The sequence below is a fragment of the Podarcis filfolensis genome, assembly GCF_964270895.1.
Source record: "Podarcis filfolensis genome assembly, chromosome: 3".
NCBI lineage: Eukaryota > Metazoa > Chordata > Lepidosauria > Squamata > Lacertidae > Podarcis > Podarcis filfolensis.
In genome coordinates, this window is record NC_139606.1 from 74,431,269 (window position 1) to 74,452,989 (window position 21,721).

General features: G+C 41.5%; 1 protein-coding gene across 4 annotated transcripts in view; it reads right to left on the reverse strand.

Moving 5' to 3' along the window:
• Positions 1–3,754: 3,754 nt before the first annotated feature.
• TRIM67 (tripartite motif containing 67) overlaps positions 3,755–21,721 on the reverse strand; it is a 34,800-nt gene continuing 16,833 nt past the window's right edge. For 2 of the 4 annotated variants that reach the window (XM_083606024.1, XM_083606023.1), the window contains exons 6-10: positions 18,699–18,856; positions 17,908–18,046; positions 13,881–14,184; positions 6,841–7,003; positions 3,755–4,735 (exon numbers count right to left, since the gene is read on the reverse strand). In XM_083606024.1, coding sequence (XP_083462150.1) covers positions 4,670–4,735; positions 6,841–7,003; positions 13,881–14,184; positions 17,908–18,046; positions 18,699–18,856 — 830 coding nt within the window. In that variant the 3' untranslated portion in view covers positions 3,755–4,669. The remainder of the gene's footprint in view (positions 4,736–6,840; positions 7,004–13,880; positions 14,185–17,907; positions 18,047–18,698; positions 18,857–21,721) is intronic. The other 2 variants (XM_083606025.1, XM_083606026.1) reach the window with 1 other exon arrangement.

The window sequence follows — 21,721 nt, forward strand, 5'->3', positions numbered from 1 at the left end:
GTATAACAAGGAATATATTACTGAAATGTGGCACTAACATTCAACTGTGATTCCGAAATATTTTACTAAATGGGACTAATACCAATGGGATTACTGGGTTTCTTGGGCCTATCTGTTGGCTTTAGGCTGGATCAGAAACAGAACCCTCTTAGTCTTTTGCATCACCTTATTCCCAACGCTCACCTCTGGCCCATAAAGCTGTTGTGATTCACAGGAGCAAAATGGCTGCCCAGCCATTTGGGAATCATGGCCGTATGATGTATTTCCGAAGAAGTACTGTATAATAAGTCATTACTATCTGTACAAGTTCTAAATTCAGACAAGGCTTAGGTCACAGTGAGCAGGGTCCATAAGATGTTAGGTGAGGTAGGCTTGATGCTGAACCCTTTGATAACTTTTAAACAAGAAATTCAATAAATAGAACAGCATTTGTCGCTACTGTCAATATATCACAGTCATATAGAAGTATCTTAAAATTAAAGTAGCATAATAAAAAGAGCTACATCTTAACAGAAAGCACCTTTGCTTGCAGGCTTAAGAGGGGAAATTACACATTTTCACGGGGTTGGTTGGATCCAAATGCTTCCTTCCTCCAATGGAAAGAACTTCCTGTAATGGCATGAGTTTTCCCCCCATCAGTGGAAGGAATCTTTCCAGACCATTCTGTCAGAGAAAGGGAACCTTTCTGTCCAACCCACTGGTATTCTTTCCTTGCCAGTCTCAGTGTCTGTTTGCTACTTGCAAGACTGGAGGAAACAGGGATTGAAAGAAAAAGTTGGAATTGCATGGAAATGTTTAACTGGTGGTTCCCTCCATTTCTTCACCATGAGATTCCTAATTCTCCCACTTCTTAATCCTTCCCCAATAACACTCCACTGTTATAGTACTCTCTGCATATTTGCATGGAAAGCTCATTTGAGTTGCATATGAAGTTCCACATTGAATCACAGAAACTATGATAAGGATGCATTTGGATCAATGCACATGAAATGCTTTTGTGTAGTAGTTCTAGGAATTGTGTGAAGCCCAATCACTGAATTCTTGCAGCAGTATAAGCATGATAATCACAAATTCAGTTGATGCATTAAATTTAGTTTCCATGTCAAATGCACACCCCTGTGCACCACAGCTTTCCATGTAATATACCTGTATGAATAATAAATAATGACTAGAACTCCATATGTACGATGAGTGGAGGATGCCTACCATGAGGTTGTGAACAGTAAATGTCTGCATGCAATGGCATGCCTAGTCTCCATGGTTCTGAGGTGCTGATTTTCAGGGCCACATTTGATTTCAGCAGAAGTGTCACAGCAATGTATTTTTACAATGCAATGTATGAGCTAGAATGCCATAGGCAACTCCCATTATCTCTGATGTTCAGAAATGTATGCTGGAGATAATGTGTTTTGCTAATTATTATACCCATGGACTCACATACTGCAGATGCAGATGCTGGGATGACTCCTGGCCCAATTTAACATCTGAACTAGCCAAGGTTTTCTTAAAAAACAAACAAACCAATAAACCACATGCTACATATCAGTATGTCCCATATCTGAGGTGTCATTCAAGGCAAAAAGCTGGATTTGGAATGTATAAAATTCTTATACAGTCGTACCTTGGAAGTCGAATGGAATCCATTCCAGAAGTCCTTTCGACTTCCAAAACATTTGAAAACCAAAGCGCGGCTTCTGATTGGCTGCTTGGAAGCTGTGGAAGCCCCGTCGGACATTCAGCTTCCAAAATTAGTTCACAAACCAGAACAGGTTTTCAACGTTTGGGAGCCAAAACGTTCGGGAACTGAGCTGTTTGATTTCCAAGGTACAACTGTGTTAACTAAGGGCACATAATTATATCGGTGTTATAGCAGATGAGCAGAATATTCTTGTGATATATCCATTTCTGATGTCCTTAATTTCAGACTGCCGGTCAGGGACTGGGTATCTTTCCTGCTTCCTGGCAAAACATATTCCCCATGCATATAAAACTAGCATATCAGGGAGATGCTTTTAGGTAAGAGGTGAGGAAGGGGTAGTTCATCATATATTGCTCAACTACATCTCCCATCACCCCTGACCATTGGCCATAGTAGATAAGGCTAATGGGAGTCCAACAGCATTTAGAAGGTTACAGTTTCCCCACCCCTGTTCTAGGCTAGAGTTTTACCTGGCTCTTTCTGTGGAAGACCATTTCAGCATTCCTCCCCAACTCCTGCAACACCACCTGCATCACCTGGGACTTCTGTTGGCATGTGTTGCTTTTTAACAGGAGGAGAGCATGCGTATTAGCCTAGATGCACATCTAAATGTACAAAGAGTGATAGCATCATTAGAAAGGTAAAAAATTAGCAAAACAATACTCTGAAAGAACATATGGTGAAGTTACGTAAGAACTTGATTGATCAAGGCCTCATCTTCATCCAAACTAAAGTAATGGCTGTATGATATTGATAATACTAACCATCTCATTACAGACTGGAACATTTGCTACCCTATGGCAGGATTTGAACAATATTTCCTTGCATCATAGATCATGGTTCATGAAACATGGAACAAGGACTGAGTGCTTCTTCCTCCACCTCTTGAAATCTGGCTTCAGTACTTAGTTCCTGGCTTGGTATTAAACCAGAGTCCTCTATTATGTCTGATCAGAGGAACTGTGACTTAGGACTCAGCTACATAAGTAAAAAAAAAAAGCATTATAAATGTGTTATAACACTGAGACACCAGATGGTGCTGTAGAGTTCGATTCTTTGGCAATGTGATTTCCCATTATGAGCTTTACAACACATTTTCCAGAAACGGTTTTTTTGATGTGTCTAGATCCAGCCTTAATCTCATAAACTAACCAGGTTTAGTATCCTAGCTAATTAATTCCAGTTAACCCAGATCTCCCTGGTTCAGACGTAATTGGGAACTCTGGCTTAATGTCAAACCAATAATTAAGTGCTGAAGCTGGCATAAGCAGAGGAGGGGTAAAGAAAGAAGGAGTAGTCCACTTTGACCATCGTTTATGAAGCCAAGAAAATTTGTCTGAACCTGGCCACTAGACCTCATACTAAATACATATTTGCATTTAAAGTACATCAGGGATAGGTAACAGTGGCGTAGCGTGGGTTGTCAGCACCCGGGGCAAGGCAAGTAATTTGCGCCCCCTAACCCGTGGATTTGCGCCCCCTAACCCATAGATTTGTACCCCCTAACCCGTGGATTTGCCCTAACCCCAGATGTTGCGCCCGGTGCGGCCGGCCCCCCCCACGCTACGCCACTGATAGGTAACTACTGGGATCACAGAAGCAGCCTGGAAAGATTCATCCTTACTAAAATCATTCCTTTGAAGCTGCTCTTTGAGCTGGGAGCAACCCATCCACCCTGGCTACCAGTGAATAGCACCACATCAGCTAATTTTATTGTTTTTTAAGTGTGCTAAATGCACAGACACAGTTAATGTCACATCTAGTTTGGCCCTAAAAACGAAGTTGTTGCTACGTGCTGAGTAATTGACTCAGCTGGCATCTCAGAAAGCCATGAAACAACTTCAAAAAGGGCTTTACTGCAATCCAACAAATACTTGTGGAAGAATATGTACGAGTGATAAGTTAAGCAAAGTCCATTTTGCTAGACTGGAAGAAGGAGGATATGAATGGTATATGGTTTAGCGGTTTTGTTAATTAAATCCTGTTGAATAATAGAATATTGACTAGAAAGGTGGAGTGGGGGACATAGTTAAAAGAAGAGGATCTAAAATCACATAAAGATGTTAAAGATTTATTATTATTTTACTGAGTAGATATGGGATCTCTGCTTTGTTGCCCCACATGTTCTTATCTGTGTTTTAATGAGTGAATCTCTTCCAGAGATCTGCTCTGTTTGCAAATCATTTGATTATATTCTCAACCACAAAGTCATAAATCATGAAGTTACATTAGTGCTGCATGAGCTTCATTCAAGTGCTGCAAGCAGCTACACCACTGCAGAGGTCCGGTAGCACTACTCTGCAGCAATCAGTTTGAGGCCTGCAGCATATATTGCTTTAAAAATTAAGTCCTTGCTCACAGTGGAATCACTGAGAATTATGCTACTGACCTCAGTGGGATCACAAACAATTTCATTCCTGTTTCATCATGCCTAAATCTGGAGGATGCCTCAGAGGTCACTTAGTCCAAATCCCACCAGTGGGACTGGGTCCTTTATACCCAAACAGTACCTACAGTATTTGGACTGTTATCATCCACATCAGTACATCACATTCAGAGACCAGAATGGAAAACAATAACAACAAAGAATTTAATCCCAGTCTAATCAATGGTGATAAAGTACTTTTCACTTTCTCTGGCACATGCCACATGAGTGGCTAAAGGGAAAATGGATGAAAAGGAAAATGAGGCATTTTTTGAAATTAAAAAAAATCTACTTATGTGATTGACTTTAGATGGGCAGACCAATCAGGTTTCACGCACTGCTAATGCACAGGAAATTTGGTGATGCAAGCACTCTCAGAAGGCTGTAACATTTCGAAAAGCATGTAGACAAAAAACAGTGCTGGGTTACTTAACCCTAATAACCAATTCTGATTTCGATCTACATGACGAATGCTTTGTATATATTTATGCCAAAATCTATTTAGAAAGATTATAAAATCCAGCTCAGATTTACGTAAGAGGAGCTCAGTTGCTCGGCAGCTTTGGTGGTCTGACAGTCTGAGGTACCTCGAGTCCTGTGTGCAGAGTCACCTGCAAGGAGAGAAAAAACGAAAAAAGGCTTAGAACTGAAACTTGAAGATGAAGCAGGAAACCTTCAACTATACCATGAGTTTGATAGCATAGCAACCAGTCAACGTGGAAGGGCTTTTCATCAGTTTAAAAAGACAGTTCTGACCACTTGAAGTTGCCCTTTTGACAAATAAGAACTCCCTCCCCCCCCAAGTAGACAAGGGGAGCCAACATAATGGTTGGACTCCCAAATCCCATCAGCTCCAGACAGCACAGCCGATGGTCAGGGAAGCTGGCAGTTGTTAGCCTGTTATATGTGAAGAGCTCCACTCTGACTACTGCTGTTCCAGGCAATTGCTCCAGAATTGTTCCAGAAACATTTTGTGGAATACTTTCACAGCCTTAGCTAGCTAGGGAGTCTCCATGCATTGTGTGGAGAAACTCCATAACCTCAGCCAGACTACAGAAGCTCCTTAGCCTCAGGCCTGAAAATGCTGTGTGGGTCAGAAGTTAGTCTAAAGCAGCCTTTCTCAACTGGGGTTCCATGGAAACCCAGGGTTCTGTGAGAGGTCGCTAGGAGTTACCTCCTCTCATCTCTTTCCTGACACAACAATGAACGTCATAGGACAACACTGCCACTCCCTCTCCCTTTCTGCACATGCATGCTTCTGTTCCCCCATGATTTACCCATGAAAATGGCAGGAAAGATCTGTATGCAGGTATACAGCCCCACATTTCACTTTACTCCTGAGTTAAGGGGGTTGCAAGCAGATTTTTTTCTGGAAGCAATTAACGTGGAATTGAATGCTAAACTCTCACTATATCCCACTAGATTTCTGGAAGAGTCTTTTATATCAGGGGTCGGCAAGGTTTACTTTGCCTGGGCCAGTTCACTCCAGTGGAGATCCCTCTGTGGGCCGGATCGCGTGTGGGGACTCGCCGAGCGGGCGACTCGGTTCAGGGGTGGCTCATGGGCAGGTTAAACTACCCCGTGGGCTACTTGTGGCCCATGGGCCTTAGGTTGCTGACCCCTGTTTTATATCATGTGAAAGCTCAAATATAGTGTGGAAATTAGAAGTTAGGGAAATGTCAGAGAAACAGAATACACTGCTTGTGTGAATGCAGCCCAAATGACCGCCTGCCCTGCCCACACCCAGAATCACCTCCGTTAAGAGGGAATTTATACAGGATATATAAAGAGTGTCTGGTAGACCTTTATCTACAGTGGTACCTTGGTCGTCAAACTTAATCCATTTCAGGAGTCTGTTCGATTCCTGGAACTGTTTGAAAACCAAGGCACAGCTTCCAATTAGCTGCAGGAGCTTCCTTCATTTAATCGGAAGCCGTGGAAGCCGCATCGGACGTTTGGCTTCCAAGAACGTTTAAAAAATGGAACACTTACTTCTGTGTTTTCGGCGTTTGGGAGCCAAAACGTACGCATACCAAGGCATTCAAGAACCAACACATGACTGTGTTTCCTTTAACTACAGTAATTAGATTTTCTTCATCCAAAACTTCTGACTTTCATGCGGTTTGTGCCAGTCCACCAACAAATAATACTGTACTACTTGACTGGGCAATTTGGATAAAGGAAATTGTACCACCCATTCTCTGATTTTGATTCTGGTTACTCCCAGACAACCTGGTGGGTTTTTAAAATAGCTTTTATTCTGATTTGTTTTCACAAATTTTGTGGGGAAGTTATATGACAGGGGCAGGTTTGTTGAAGAAAAGGATCAAATCTGCTTTAATTGTACAACCTAAGTTTGTCTATTTGTAATTGAATGTGTCAGTAAAGCAATTGAATCCCTACAGAAAAATGACCAGAATTTGAAATGGCTCCAGCTTATAAAGGAAGATGGATTTTGTCCTTTGGCAATGTACATGAAATGTACATGGTGTGGAGTGAGAACACAACCTGGGAGATCAGGACTCAAATCTCCACCCAGCCATGAAGCTCACTGGGTGACGGTGGGCCAGTCACAATCTCTTGGCCTAACCCACCTCAAAGAATTGTTATAGGGATAAAATGAGGAGGGGAAGAACTATGTATGCCACTAGGAGCTCCTCTGAGGGAAGGTGGGATACAAAAGCAAATAAATAAATCTGTGGGAAAATAATTTTACCTGCACGTTTCGGTTGAGGCTTAATGCAGGCATGAAGACGCCCTCCACATTTTCAAATGCTGGAGGTCCCTGCTGTTGCCCATTTATGTAAAAGGTCAGGGTGTGCTTGTTGAGGTCCAGAAGAACTCCCACAGTTGCACCCTTTGAAACACCCCCTTCTGTTCTAAGGATCAGAGACAAAAACGCCTATGTTAGCTACATTACCTCGATGTATTGTACTTAATGCAGGAATCTCTTACGAAACCACAGGAAAAGAATGAAATAATCATTACTATTTTGTAGAGTTGAACCCGAAAGAAATATTGGCCCACACTTACCAAATTTCCTAGATTTGAAATTGCTGAACTACAATTTTACAAGCAAATTTTACAAATGTTGATTTGCAGTGTTGGATATGACCCCACGTAATGTTATTTGGGTTTGAGGTTTGCAGGGCCGTCTTTAGCATATGTGCCACCGGGGTGTAAAGATCCGCCCAGCACCCCCAAATTTAGTTTAGCCACCCCCAAATTAATTTTTATTGAGCTTTTTTGGGGAGGGGGGAAGCCAAAGTTGTTGACCTTTTATGGGGGCGAACTCAAAGTTGTTTAGCTTTTTTGGGGGGGCGGGAATCGCTCACCTGTAACAGCAGTGCAGCGGAAAAAACTGCTTTTGTTTTCTAACTCGTTGGGAATATTTGACGCTACGGAGTAACGGAGCGACAGAGGAGGGGGGCGGGGACTTTCGCTCCATTGCTTTTCACGGTCGCCAATCAAAAGAGACCAGTATACAGTAGGTATACATTTGGTGCCCCCCTCCGAATTTGGCACCCAGCTGCCCTGCACCCCTTGGACCCCCGGGTAAAGACGGCCCAGGTGGTTTGTAAAACACTGTTGGTGCTTCGATTTCAACCCTTCATTTAAATGCAATGTAAGAAACTAATTTCAAATGCCAGGATTTCTAATTAAAGTTGATATATGTTTCCACGATCAACATTATCTGTATCAAGGGGGTAAAAAGCATAACGTTTTGTGAAAAGAAAAATCTACGCAACTAAGTCATATGTATGCTTTGTAAAATTTCAGATTTGTCTGAAAATGTATGTAAGCGGCAACACTACAGAAATAGAAAAGGTCAGTTTTAGGGCAACCACAGGGCACCATTCCCTAGAACAGCGTTCGAGCTGGGACAATGAACAGCTGCTCTTTGCTCAATCCCTGCTAGAAGAAGTTGTACCTGTGGCACATCTATGCCTTCCTCAGAATTCTTAAAAATGAAACAAGGCCCTGTTCCCTTCTAAAAAAAGATCACTCCAATTTTGTGTTATATTAAACTAATAGAGATATTTGTGTTGTTTCTGTTGTGCTTACTGTTATTATTATTAGTTTTTGATTGAAAGTAAACAGGGAAGAACTACATGCATATGTTTCCAACTGACCTGGCCATCATGAAAAGATGTTGCTTAAATGAAATAGGAATTCAAAGGCTATGAGACTAGCTCCTAGTAAATCTGTGTTTGTTACTAATAATTTTTGATAAGGTGACAGGAACAGCTGCTTAAACGGCAGGATCAAACTATGCTTAGGGATTCAGCCAACTACTACATGCAAGACTGATTTGACATTACGGTAATGTGTTTTTCCTCAGGGAAGGTAGGCTAGCCCAACACTATAGCGTATAGAACCACTGAGCCAGAAATTCCCTGAATATGTGCATTGACCACACACACTTATGCTTTGTTAATGTCACTGGAGTTTTGCAACAGAATTACATCCTGACATGCAAGGCATAATCTTAGCATCAGTTTCAAGCAAATCTACAGCTACAGTGGCAGCAGCTCTCCAGGATTTCAGATTGGGAATCTCTGCCAGCCCTACCTGTAGATCAGGCATGGCCAAACTTGGCCCTCCAGATGTTTTGGGACTACAACTCCCATCATCCCTAGCTAATGGGACCAGTGGTCAGGTGGTGGAAATTGTACTCCCAAAACATCTGGAGGGCCAAGTTTGGTTAAGCCTGCTGTAGATGCTGGGGAATTAACCCAGGATCTTCAGCATGTAAAGCAGATGCTCTACTACTGAGGTATGGCTTTTCACTCTTCAATGGATACAGGAGAGTGAAGAAAACAACACACTTAACTGTTGGAACAGTTATGCATAACATCATTATAAAAAGAGGAGAGGACCACAGTAAGAAACTAAGTAAACAATGGGTTGGAAAGGCATAGTTAAAGGGTGAGTATTATGTCATTAGATCAGTTTAAACCAAACTATTGTTGAAATATACTCAGAGTCGCAAAGTGATTTCATGCTCTTTATTCAGCTCATAGTGGTGAGGAGGAATGAATGAATGTCCCCTCAAGGTATCTGCTTTATATACATTATTTACACAATGGGCTGCACATGATTGGCTAATTCCGGAATTCTACTGTAAGCCAATCAGGTTGTGGATTCACTTCTATCTGGAGCATGATTGGGTGGTTCCTGCCAACCAATCATACTGCTGCATTGTTCTAGGATCAATCAGACTGCTGCATTCTGAATCCTATTGTTCTAGGACCAATCAGACTGCTGCCTTTTGGATCCTATTGTTCTAGGACCAATCAGACTGCTGCAGTTTGGATCCTATTCAACTCAGTACATAACAATTGTGTAGTACTGAAGTCCTGCAAGGATGCACCTTAATTGTTTGACATTTTTTATTATTGTCTTCCTTGAACGAATAAAGAAATTAAGAGAGGTGGGGGGAGGGGAAAGTACCATTGAATAAGCAGGACTCCAGCCATGCTTCTCAGTCTCCAAACCCTTATTCATAACACTAAGTCTTAGGGGATTGTGCAATGTTTATGGTAAATTACTATGATCACAAGGGAGGATGTTAAGAATACTTTCCATTAGCCTAAGAGGGAATGTGAAGTAATAATTACATCAGGATTAAGAGATTGTGAAACAAGTATTGTAAACTACTATAATTAACATTTGTGCATTAATCAGTGCGTGGTTCTTTTGCGAAATATCATTGTAGTAATATTCTTTGGTTGAAATATCAGGTGATAAAGTTTACCAATGTGATGAATGGTGAAACATTAATTTTAATGAGCACACATGTCAAATACATTTTGATTTTCAGTGGTTTCAATTTTTTTCAATTAAGTGACAATGGCTTTGATCTTAAGTTTATTTAGTAAAGTTTACAGGGGGTAGTTTTCTGCCCCCTCTTGCCACCTGATGCTGTGGAAAAGCAACTTGTGGGAGTCTGGAACCTCCCTCAACAACATGGGATAGGACAGGGAGGTCTACTGGAAAGGGGATGGATTCACCCAAAATTGGACAGAACCTTGTTAAGGAAGTCAACAAGATAAAAAATCCTACAGTTTTGCCATTTATATTTCTGTATGACATTGTACTGACAGTTCAGAATCCTTTGATAATAGATTTATTAATAGCAGTAAAAACTGTAAGTAACAAAAACTGATTAATACCAAATACTCCCACCATAAAGTAGTAGTAGTGGCTGGCAAAGGTAGGACAAACCACTCAGCTGTCTAGAGTGGGTGAAACTGTCGGACTGAAAGATCGTAAATAATGGGGTGTGTGTGTGCTAAGAGCATCCCATGGCTGCTAGAAGCAAAAATTATGGTCTTGACATTAATGTATTTAGTTACTTCTGTCTGATCACAGTTTTGTGATATTCTGTAATTTATCTTGAGTAAAGGCAATAGCACTTAATTTGTATATTTATAATTATAATATAATATAATATAATATAATATAATATAATAATTTTTAAATGAATAATAATCTGAAAAGGGTATTTCCCTTCTGTGTCCTCCACAGAATAGATTTTATTAAGCTTTGGTGATATTTCATAAAATAGATTGTGTGCCTATAATCCAGTATGCCTGAGAATACATTAATAAAGTAGGTTTCTAGGGCAATGAGTGAGTGCTGCCATTTTGTCGCAACACAACATGGCCTGAAAGCAACACAGTGTTCTAAATTTAGTAGAGATTAACATTATTTCCTCTTTAAATCTAATCAGGGTTTTAAATGGGCAGATATCTGAGCCTTTGATGTGTATTGTTTTTGGGGAAACATTACTCTCGGCAGGTTTAAAATTATTCTGAGAAAAGAAATGGAAACATGCTCATTGTCTTTAGGAACTTTTGAGCAGATCTCAAGCCTATTTTTTCCATCCTATAAATGGGTTGCAAACTAATTAGAAACCCTTCAACCCATTCATCCTACTTTCTCTTCAGTATTTGTGACCTTGCTATGCCAGTGTAATATGCAATATGCAGGTTGTCTAAAATAAATGCAATTACGGTAATCTGTCTGTTCCTGAGCTGTGGATCATAAGTCTTGGGCTCACAAAAGAAGGGACCAAGATGGCGTTTCATTTCCACCTCACACGTTAAACATATGTCTGGATCCAGTGGAATTCCATTCCTGAAATATAGAATCAGCATTCCAGGGCTAGTAGGGGCGGGGGGAAGGCTGGAGTTAATCATAGCTAAGCTGCTTGGCTCAGCAACGAGGAAATGGATAATAGACAGGATTTGACAGAATGGTAAGGATCCCCAAGCAAGCTTTATTGATTATTCTTTTTTGTGTGTACTGTGGGCAGAGAAGCTGGACAAGGGCTTGGGTTTGGTGAAATCAAAGTCAAGTCTTTATCAGGCTGCCGGTGTAGCATAGTGCTCAGGAAAGTGAACTACAAGTCTAGGAGACTCTGGCTTGATTCTCATCTCTGCCATAAATTCACTAGATGTCCTTAGAAAACCAATTTCCCACAGTCTTAAGTACTATCATCTGAAATACAGAGGGGTAATAGTACTAACCTTACAGGGTTGTAGTAAGGACTGCAACTAGATAATCTATGTGACGGCCATAGAATACTTGAAAGTGCCACATTTAAATGTTAAATATGAGCTGCTGCTGCTGCTGCTGCTGCTGCTGCTGCTGTTGTTCAGCAGGGCTATCCTTATTTCCTACCTTTACATCAATTTTTCATTCTGTTCTAAGAAAATGTTAAGTGATTCACAGTTTCTCCATTCAAATCTTAGGTGTCACATTATTTTCTCCACATTTTAAAATGGGCATAGCGAAGATGGATAAAATCCCAGCATGCAGCAGGAAAGATAAAAAAAAACCTTATTGAGAAGAATGCCACAGGAAGTGTTTAAATTAGTGAAGCCCTAATTCAGACACTGCACTGAAAAGCTTCTCCTGTAGCAGGATCTAGCAATGCCGTCTCTGATCCATCTGTGGGTGGGATGTTTTTAATGGATTTCTCATTCTTCTTGGTTTAAATGTCTCTACTCTATGTGGGGTTTATTGACTATTTGTTTGGTTGTAGGTCACTTTGGGTTGCCCTGGGCAAGATAAAGCAACTGACCATTTTAATAAATAAACAAAGAAACAATGCCTGAATCTCGCTGCAGATTTTACCACCAGTGAGAGCCTTTCTTTGACTCTTTATAGCAGCACAAGCAAAATTGTACCTTGACCTCTGTGCAGATAGTCATAACACACATGGATGTATGTGTGGTGTACACATGTTCAGGAACACAGATGTTGACCACACCCCCTTGCCATGCTCAGTCTCCATGCATTGGGCAACCACTCTAATCAGGGAGTGGTTATGTGCATCCATGCCAACACGTGCAGGCTCTGAATTTATAGTTCATGCCCTCAATTTTCCAAGGATACAAATTGTGTGTACATAGCCTATGCACTTTTATGCAAATGTCATCTCCAAATAAGAGAGTCAGGCATATGAGGTGGGGAGGCCAACAGATATGTTTCTGCCACACACACAAGGCCTCACTTGCCCAGCTGCTTTCCCTGCTTAGGTATAACATGCAAACCAACATTTATTGTAAAGAGAATAATATATAGCCTTTATAATGATCTTCAAATATCTGAAAGTTTCCAGAACTAAGATGGAGCACAGTTTTTCCACTGGCACAGAAATTAGTAGCCAATTTACACAACACCTCTAAATATGGGTTGGCTCAGTCTATGTAGCAGTTCAGATTCTGAGGAAATCATCACCAGGTTGCTTCACCATGTGCCCCTTCCTCATAGGGGAGTTGCTCCATCCCATTGATCAATTGGATAGCCATCTTTTGAACCTTTTCCAACTTTACAATACAGTGGAACCTTGGTTCCCAAACTTAATCCATTCCAGGAGTCCGTTCAACTCCCAAAACGATTCAGGAACCAAGGTGAGGCTTCTGATTGGCTGCAGGAGCTTCTTGCGGCCAATTGGAAGCCACAGAAGCCACATTGGATGTTTGGCTTCCAAAAAAAATGTTCATTTGGGAGCAGGAATGTTCGGCTCCCAAGGGGTTTGGGAGCTGAGGTTCCACTGGATGTTTTTTGTGGTGAGGTGAGGTGAAGTGACCAGAAATGTATTCAGTATTCCAAATGTATAATGCAATTTTCACTATTATGCACATTTATACATACATTTTACCCTGGTATATGCATTTTTGAGTACATTATTTTGCTGGAGAACTGCATTGGAAAATCTAGAGAAGTGCAGATTTCAAAGGATGACTGTGTTTCAGTTCATGTATTCTTTCAGAAACTGTGAATTAGGCAAGTTTGTGTTTAAGTGAGAAATGAATCCGATTTCTGCCCCATCCACACTTCCAAAATTAGAGCTTGGTTGAAGAGAAAAATGATTGGAGTAGAGGCTGTCTTGAGGTGATATTTTGGTGGGGAAGTTTAGTACACGCCACTTGGGTGTCCTTATTGTCAGTCTCCTCTTCATTCGCTGATTTATATGTGATTGAAGCAGGCCCAGGTTTAAATTAAGTGGCTGCTCATATTGCATCTAGCTTGGTCCATAGATGCCATAAAAAATAATGAAGTTATAATGTCAAGAAATGTCAACAGAACTACACAGCAATAAGCTTCTGATTTATGGGGAAAGTTTGCAATGTCTAGAATTGAAATGCTGGAAGGGTTCCCAAAAGCCCTCTCTCTTGAGAAGCGACTTCCTGAGGGGGGAAAGTTCCACATGCACATGAGAAAATGTCCTTGGATGCTTACCGATTGGTGTGAGAATTGCAGTGCATGAACCAGCTGCGGTTGTTGTCAACGTACATAGCCCATGCCTTGTCATCCTTTCCTAGCATCATGTCCTTGACGACGTTGATTCTAGCAATTCCAAAGGCTGGATCTGGATGGTTGTCGTAACGGTCTACATGCAGTTCCCAATAGTGGATCCCCTTTGAGAAAGCTGCTGTGCCCAGGATGACGCGGTCATCATAGCTACTGCAAGTAGCAGTCTGGTTGTCGTTTGAAAGGACTATGTCCCGATGGGCTGAAGAGGGATCAAATGTAAACCAGGCCACTATTGAGAAAGAAAGTGTAGACGGATTAGGAGGATGCCACAAAAGGCACTGGTTTGTTACACCCTATCTTGGAAAAGTAGCACTGGATTAGCAGGTGAAGAAGACAGATTGTGGCCTGGCTACCCTGAGTTCCATGATGGAAGACAGGTAGGATACAAATGTACTAAGTCCAAGCGACGCTTTTCCTTCTGGGAAACCTTCCAGGGCCACATGCCACTGGTAGTTTGAGTCAATGGCAAAAGAGGGCAGAGCAACAGAGCATACGCCTCAACTGTCCCACTTTAAGCGGGACATCCTGGTATTACAGAAACCATCCTAGCTTCTGACTGTATCCTGGGATGTCCCGTTTGACTCCCACGAAAGTGCAGCTCCCAAAGACGCCCATTCTGGGAAGCGGTGTTCTCGCACAAGTCACCTGGCTTCCGTTGAGAGTGGGCCCCCCAAAATACGTGTGTTTTGGGGGACTGCTGCCCCCAAAGGCATGTGTTTCCATTTTTCCTCTGTGGCACGTTGGACGGTATGACAAAGTTTACTTTTGCACTGGAGTCTAGTTCTTACACAGACCTCTCTTTATCCTCTATCCAGGCAAGCAAGAAGCAGGATCAAAATCCAATGACATTTTGCTGCCAGGCAAAAAGGAGGGGGTGCAAAGCAGGGGAGGGGAGGGGGTGGTCTGGGGAGAGGGGCTGCGGCTGGGGTGTCTTTGGGAGAGTCCCAAAGGCCAGGTAGACAAGTCCAGGGGGCACCTTTGGCTCCTAGGCTTGAGGATCCCTATCCCTGAAGTAAATAAATAAATCACATTTAGGTTCCATTGATTTCAGTAACTGAGAGCTAAGGATGTTATGCTGAAGTCCATACAGACAACCAATCTATGCAACTATATACTTCTTTACCTCAACATAACTTGGTCTCTTTTATCACCTTCGTCATGTGATAAGGAGAATTTTTATTACACATCAACTGCCAATGTATGGTAATATGTAGTGATCAGGTGGGATTGCTATGAGGAATTATAACAAATATAGAATACGCCATCTGTGTCAGCAATGAAAGCATTGCGTTGACTGGGTTTAAACTATTTTGATATGATTCTTGATCAATCCACACCTCTGCATCCCTGTTCCATTTCTCTTTCTTGACCAGTCACATACACTGCCAGTTGCTTTGCCAGGCAGGCATCCTGGGTCATCAAAGACAGTGGGCAGTTTCTTTGATGTAGCCTTTCTGATATGTTAATCCCAGGATGTTAATCTTAGGGCCAGGAAACAGATCTCACATGAAGGTGATAATGATCGCTGTCCTCCTGGCCATCCTTCTTATCATGCATATTGCTTATTTAAATGTACTCCTTTGTAGTTCTGTTCTTTGTTTACCCCAGAAATATGTGTGCTTAATTAGTTTTGGTAGTTTAACTTTGTTCCCACATGGGGTTTGTGGAAATGCTCAGAAGAAATCTGATTGGTTCTTACGAACACTCTGTAAAAAGCTCTTTTGTGAATAAAACGACCTGGGCCAGGGTCTGGAGAGAAAGGGAGAGAGATTATTATGTGCACCCTTCCCAGAGTCTTGCTGGTTCAAGCCTCTGTGTGTATTCTTATTAATCAGAGTTCAATCCTTCCTTTGATTTGGGAACGCCTCAGTAATATGCATGATAACAAAATGGTTCCTTATATTTATTAATTTATTGCATTTATATCCCACCTCCCCCCCAGGAGCACATCTAGTGATGAAAATGTGTGGCATTACATGACATAATTGTGTAATATTGCATGACATCATTGTGCTGCAGATTTCCCTATTCTTACTCTGATTTCATTGGCTGGTTCTTGTGAAGCCACAGAAATTCACAATGTGTTAGGTTCATTCTGTATCACTACCAGAAAGAATTAAGAGTTAAGGCTTCTGTTTCTAGCAGGAGCCACACATCTGCTAGAATGTCTAATTCTAGCCTTAGCAACTAGCTTTGTTGTACGACACTGAACATCCCGGTTGAGCTACATAAATAACAAATAGGCAAATCTTCATCTTCTCACAATCCAATAGTGTTCATCTTGAGAATTTAGCTTCAACTTATCCCTTCACTCAGGCTTGCATATTTTGCTCTATCCGTGGCCAGGTTGATTACAAAATATGATCCTCTGAAGACTTTTTTTTAAAAAAGAAAAGAAATTCTTGGGAACAAATGGTTTTTCCTGACATAGTTTGGCAACATGAATGTACTAAGAGAGGATGAGATTAACATGTGTTTTGTGATTCATGACAGTTAAGTATCATTAATCAATATTAATTTCTTCGGTTGCCCATATGGATAGCAAGTGTAATTACAGAGAACCGAAGCCTGAATTAACATCCATATTTTATAAGACATTGCTAGGAAATTATTTCCACAGAGAGAAAATGTAATTAAGCTCTGGAATTCATCATTTATATATAATTAGGGAAAGGGGGCTGTAAAAGCAATGGACATCTCCATTTTCTACAAAAGTAGCTTCTAGCTTTTAGGTGCCAAAAGTTCAAGGGTCTATGTACAGTTTTCAGTTCCATAAACTTCATCATCTTTCTAGTTTCACAGGACCACTTTTTCCCTCACCCTGTTTCAAATGTTGTTAAATATTAAGAGTTTAAAGGATTAGATAATAAGGTAGTAAAATCAACTGATTTCCCACAATGAAACATGGATTTATTTATTTATTTATTTATTTTAAAAACCCACACACAATATTTTCTACAAACTATGTGTGTGCCACACAATACTCCTTTTCTCACTAACCCTGAGTGGGCTACTTTGACAGGTGGGTGGGGCTGCCACCTATCAATCGCATGGTGTCATATGACTTCACATGACAATCTCAAAAGAAGAATCAGCAACACACTATGAAATTGAACAAAAATATTCATCTGTAGGTGCTGCTTGAACAAGCTGCATCTTGAAAACAAACAAAATGATGAAAAGAAGAATCTACACTGTTCCTGATTTTTTCTTTCCAGCTCTAATTCAATGCTTTTTGAATTTGATGCTTTTTCTGTTGTTTAATGATGGTTAAAAAGTTCAAAGATTTACTGAGATTTAGTTCAATCAATATTTTAGCCTGGCCCTGGACATATTCAAAGCATTAAATGTGGGATAACCAACCTAATATACACGATACGCTTACGGTAAATCTAATTAACACATGAAGGGGTTAATGCTGTATGCCCTGCCAGGCTTTGCTTGGTCACTCTACCTCTCCTTGGGAGGAAGGTAATCAAGCCTATTGTTGTATTTCATTCTACCAGTAAAACATGTAAAGAGGTGTGAGCTGCTTGCTCCAAGCTCTGACTGCATTATTGTGTTCCTACTGTAACTTGGCCAAGATTCACTGCCTGTGTTTTCTGAATGCTGTATGGAAAAGCAGATGAATTTGACCTTTGGAGAGTTTGTAAGTAAACCATCTAAACTTATCAAACATGTGATCTTCTTCTGTGCTGGGAAGTGGGGAACTTCGGAAGAGGGGAGTTTTAGAACTCACGAGGATATATTTTAAAGGTCTAACAGCCAATATTTCCATGCTTTCCTTTGCTGCATATTTTGTGAATTTAAATCCCTGCTGGGTTTCTTTCACTAAAGAGTATTGGGCAGAATCTCAAAGGTACCAGAAACTACCAGAATCTCAAAGGTTCCATAGATTTTAGACAAAGAGAAATCTTTAGAAGTAACTTTACATATCTTTAAAGTTACTCACCATCAGAAGTCTGTAAAACAACAGTCTTGCTATAAGGGCCCACTCCTGATGAATTAAAGGCTTTGACTCTTGCATTGTATGTACTGTTGAAATGAAGGCCATCAATAGTGCATAGGGTCTCCTTACCAACATACACTTCCTAGACAAGGAGAAAGGCAGCAACTGAGTTCACCAAATTCTTTTTAACCTGGGATCTTTCCTAATAAGACCCTTCAAAGTAACCCACATGTAATTTCTTGTTGCAAAACAATTAATCTCAGCAATGTTGCGACCATGCAAGGAGAATTTGCAGTACTAGGGGGCTTGCCCCTGCTTGCACCACTTGCCAGTCCAATCTCTCTCTCTCCCTAAGCCCCATCCCCTTAGATTAGGGAAGGGAATCTTTTATTTGGTTTCATTGACCCCATCATTATCTGGATTGGCTATCTGATTGGTGCCTAAAAACAGATAATGATCACACCCTGGCAAGACATTCCACAAACAGCAAGCCACCACTGAAAAACCTGATTCATATCATCACCCTCTGCTCTATATTTTGTTAAGGATGCTCTGTCAGGGGATCCCAGGATTGTTTGGAGGAAGCTGTAACTGTTAAAGTGGTATAATTGTCCTTTTAATATATGATGTGGATGTGACCTTATTCTTCTGTCATGGGGAAGGGAATGGTCCTCTTCAGGGCCAGGTTAAGACTGGATTGAAAACATTTTCAATTTGATACTAAACACCAGTAGGCAATACAAGCAGTTGTTTGAGGATGCCAAACATAAATCAACGAGGAACGAAAGTCTCACTCGGAATTGGCCACCGTCTCCATCATCGAGTTCCAAGATGTAACCCTCCACTGGGTTATGGCTAAAAGGTGGCATCCTCCAGGCGAGGGTCACACTGTTGTTTCGAGTGCAGCACTTCTCCAGCTGCAGGAGTGGGACTGGCGGCACTGAAACAGAAACTAAGCACCGATTAGTGCAACTCTGCCCTTACCCGTGTGACAAGCAGCAAAATCCACACACATCGCAACTGGCATTGCAGTTGCAGCTCTCTTGGCACTTAACACTCAGGGGAACATTTCTGGAGCAACAGTCCCAAGGATTGCATTTTTATGACCAATTAACACTGTCTTGTGTTTGTTTGTTTGTTTTTAACCATAAGGAATATCCATATCTGAGAAAGCGGTGAACGATGAATCTTTGGCAAAGTCACCATCTGTTTACTTCACTGCACATCCAGTTTGGATTTGATATCCCACTTTATCGCTACCCGAAGGAGTCTCAAAGCGGCTAACATTCTCCTTTCCCTTCCTCCCCCACAACGAACACTCTGTGAGGTGAGTGGGGCTGAGAGACTTCAGAGAAGTGTGACTGGCCCAAGGTCACCCAGCAGCTGCATGTGGAGGAGCGGGGAAGCGAATCTGGTTCACCAGATTACGAGTCCACCGCTCTTAACCACTACACCACACTGGTTCAAGATCCCACCTCTCAACTCATGTCTTGGCTTTCTTCTCTTTTCTTTATTTGGAAGCAGAATGGTTATCCATAGCCTCAACACAGAATAATGCAATTGGGCATTGGTGTGCATTCGGCACTCACTATTCACCCAGAAACCCGCATCTCTATAATTGAACCATACATTCTTCTACTAAAGACAACTAATGTTCTTGTGTTATTAACTTTTATTTTACTTCTGCTCATAACTGTTGCAGCACTTTATCTCTAAAACCCTTGCTTTTACTGATTGGATGAAGGCAAAATGTCACCTTGGTTGATATTAACTAGGCTGGCATTTCAATTGGTATAAATCTGATTTGTGTAACCCACAGGCCACATATGCCCCCTAACTTTCCACATGGTGATATAGTGGAGCATTCTTTCTGCCCCAAGGTAAAAGGTACCACGTCAAATGTGTATCATACGCCTATTGACAAAATTCTCACTACAAAAGAGTTTAGGGATTTAATGTAAATACAGGTGACATTCCACTTAAGCTTGCCATCTACAGAGGACTCAGATATACAGCCGCAAATAAAACGTTTCAAGTGTGTTTTAAGTGCAATATACAGTGAGACACTAGATGGCAGTGGTGAGCCTTATGGAAAATTCAATGTATTTTTTAAAAAACGCTCTCCTCCCCCCCCCTTTTTTTAAAAAAAGCATTTTCAGTGTGGTTTTGATATGTGTCTAGATTCCATCAGGCAAGGTTTCTATTCCTGCAAGAATTCTGTGGCTGAAATTTTGTAGTTTAACCTTTGAAGCAGAGCCAGCAGAGCACAATGCATGAGGTAACAGATGGGCAGGAAAGCATCTGGTGACATAACAGTAGAGCCAATGAGTGGAGAGCAATGTTTGGAATAGGGTGTGGCCAGCACAGAAGTCGGCACTAGGTGGAGTGCCATCAAAACTCAGCCAGGATGGAGACATGTTAGAATGATGCATTTAGGATTTTGTAATACAGCAGAGGGAATCTGTGTGACAGATGGCTGTTTGGACACCAATACAAAACTATTACTAGAAAGCTAAGTATAGGTGCAAACATTAAGAGTCCTAATTATAGAAGCTGAAGGAAGTGCTGAATTTAAATGGTCTGAAAAGGATAGATATGGAATGTAGTTAATGTCATGTGTACATTACTTCAAACACCAGCAGTGATAGCTCCTGGAGCTGGAGTAAACAGTAATATGTATACACCTTTAGACCACATCAGCAAGGCCGAGGGGGTGCATGTGTCTACACTGGCTCCCAGTACGTTTCCGGGCATAATTCAAAGTGTTGGTGCTGACCTTTAAAGCCCTTTAAAGCCTCGGCATAGTATACCTAAAGGAGCATCTCCACCCCCATCGTTCAGCCCGGACACTGAGGTCCAGCTCTGAGGACCTTCTGGCGGTTCCCTCACTGCGAGAAGCGAAATTACAGGGTACCAGGCAGAGGACCTTCTCGGTAGTGGGGCCAGCCCTGTGGAACGCCCTCCCATCAGATGTCAAAGAAATAAACAACTATCTGACTTTTAGAAGGCATCTGAAGGCAGCCCTATTTAGGGGAGCTTTTAATATTTGATGAATTCTTGTATTTTAATATTTTGTGGGAAGACACTCAGAATGGCTGGGGAAACCCAGCCAGATGGGCGGGGTATAAATTATTATCATCATCATCATCATCATCATCATCTGGGTAGCCCAGGACCTCCATATACACTGCCCAGGCTTTCATCCAAGGGAAGCTCACTTCAGTACTGTTACACAGTGGTTTGACTTCATCCACGGAGCTGTACCCCATTGTCTCGTGAGGAAAATGGATGACAACAACAGTATATTGGTTCTGTTTGAAGAGCAGGCCCAGAACGTGAGACTTAATAAGGACAGGCAGAATTATGCTGGCTCCCCTGGCCATGTGACAAGGTATAAGTCAGCCAATGGGGCACATAATGCTGCCTAGACATTTGGGTAAAAAAATTCAGCCTGCAAGCTCTTTAGCAGACATGCTGCCTCAAGAGGTGCATGAAGTTATGGGTGGTGTTCAACTAAAGTTTACTCAAGAGTTAGACCCATTGAAATTAATTAACATAGAAGTCAAAGAATCATAGAGCTGGAAGGGATTCCAAGGGTCATCTAGTCCAACCCCTGCAATGCAGGAAGCCTACCCACAGCCATCCCTGGGTGGGCTCGAACCACCAACTTTCTGGTTAACAGCCAGACACACTGAGCCATTGTGCCACCTGATGAACATGACTACGTTAGAGCCATTAATGTCAGCTGGTTTACTCTGAGTAATTTTTTTTACTATCACCCAAGGTTTGGAAGCCTAGCCAGTAAGAGTCCCAGTTT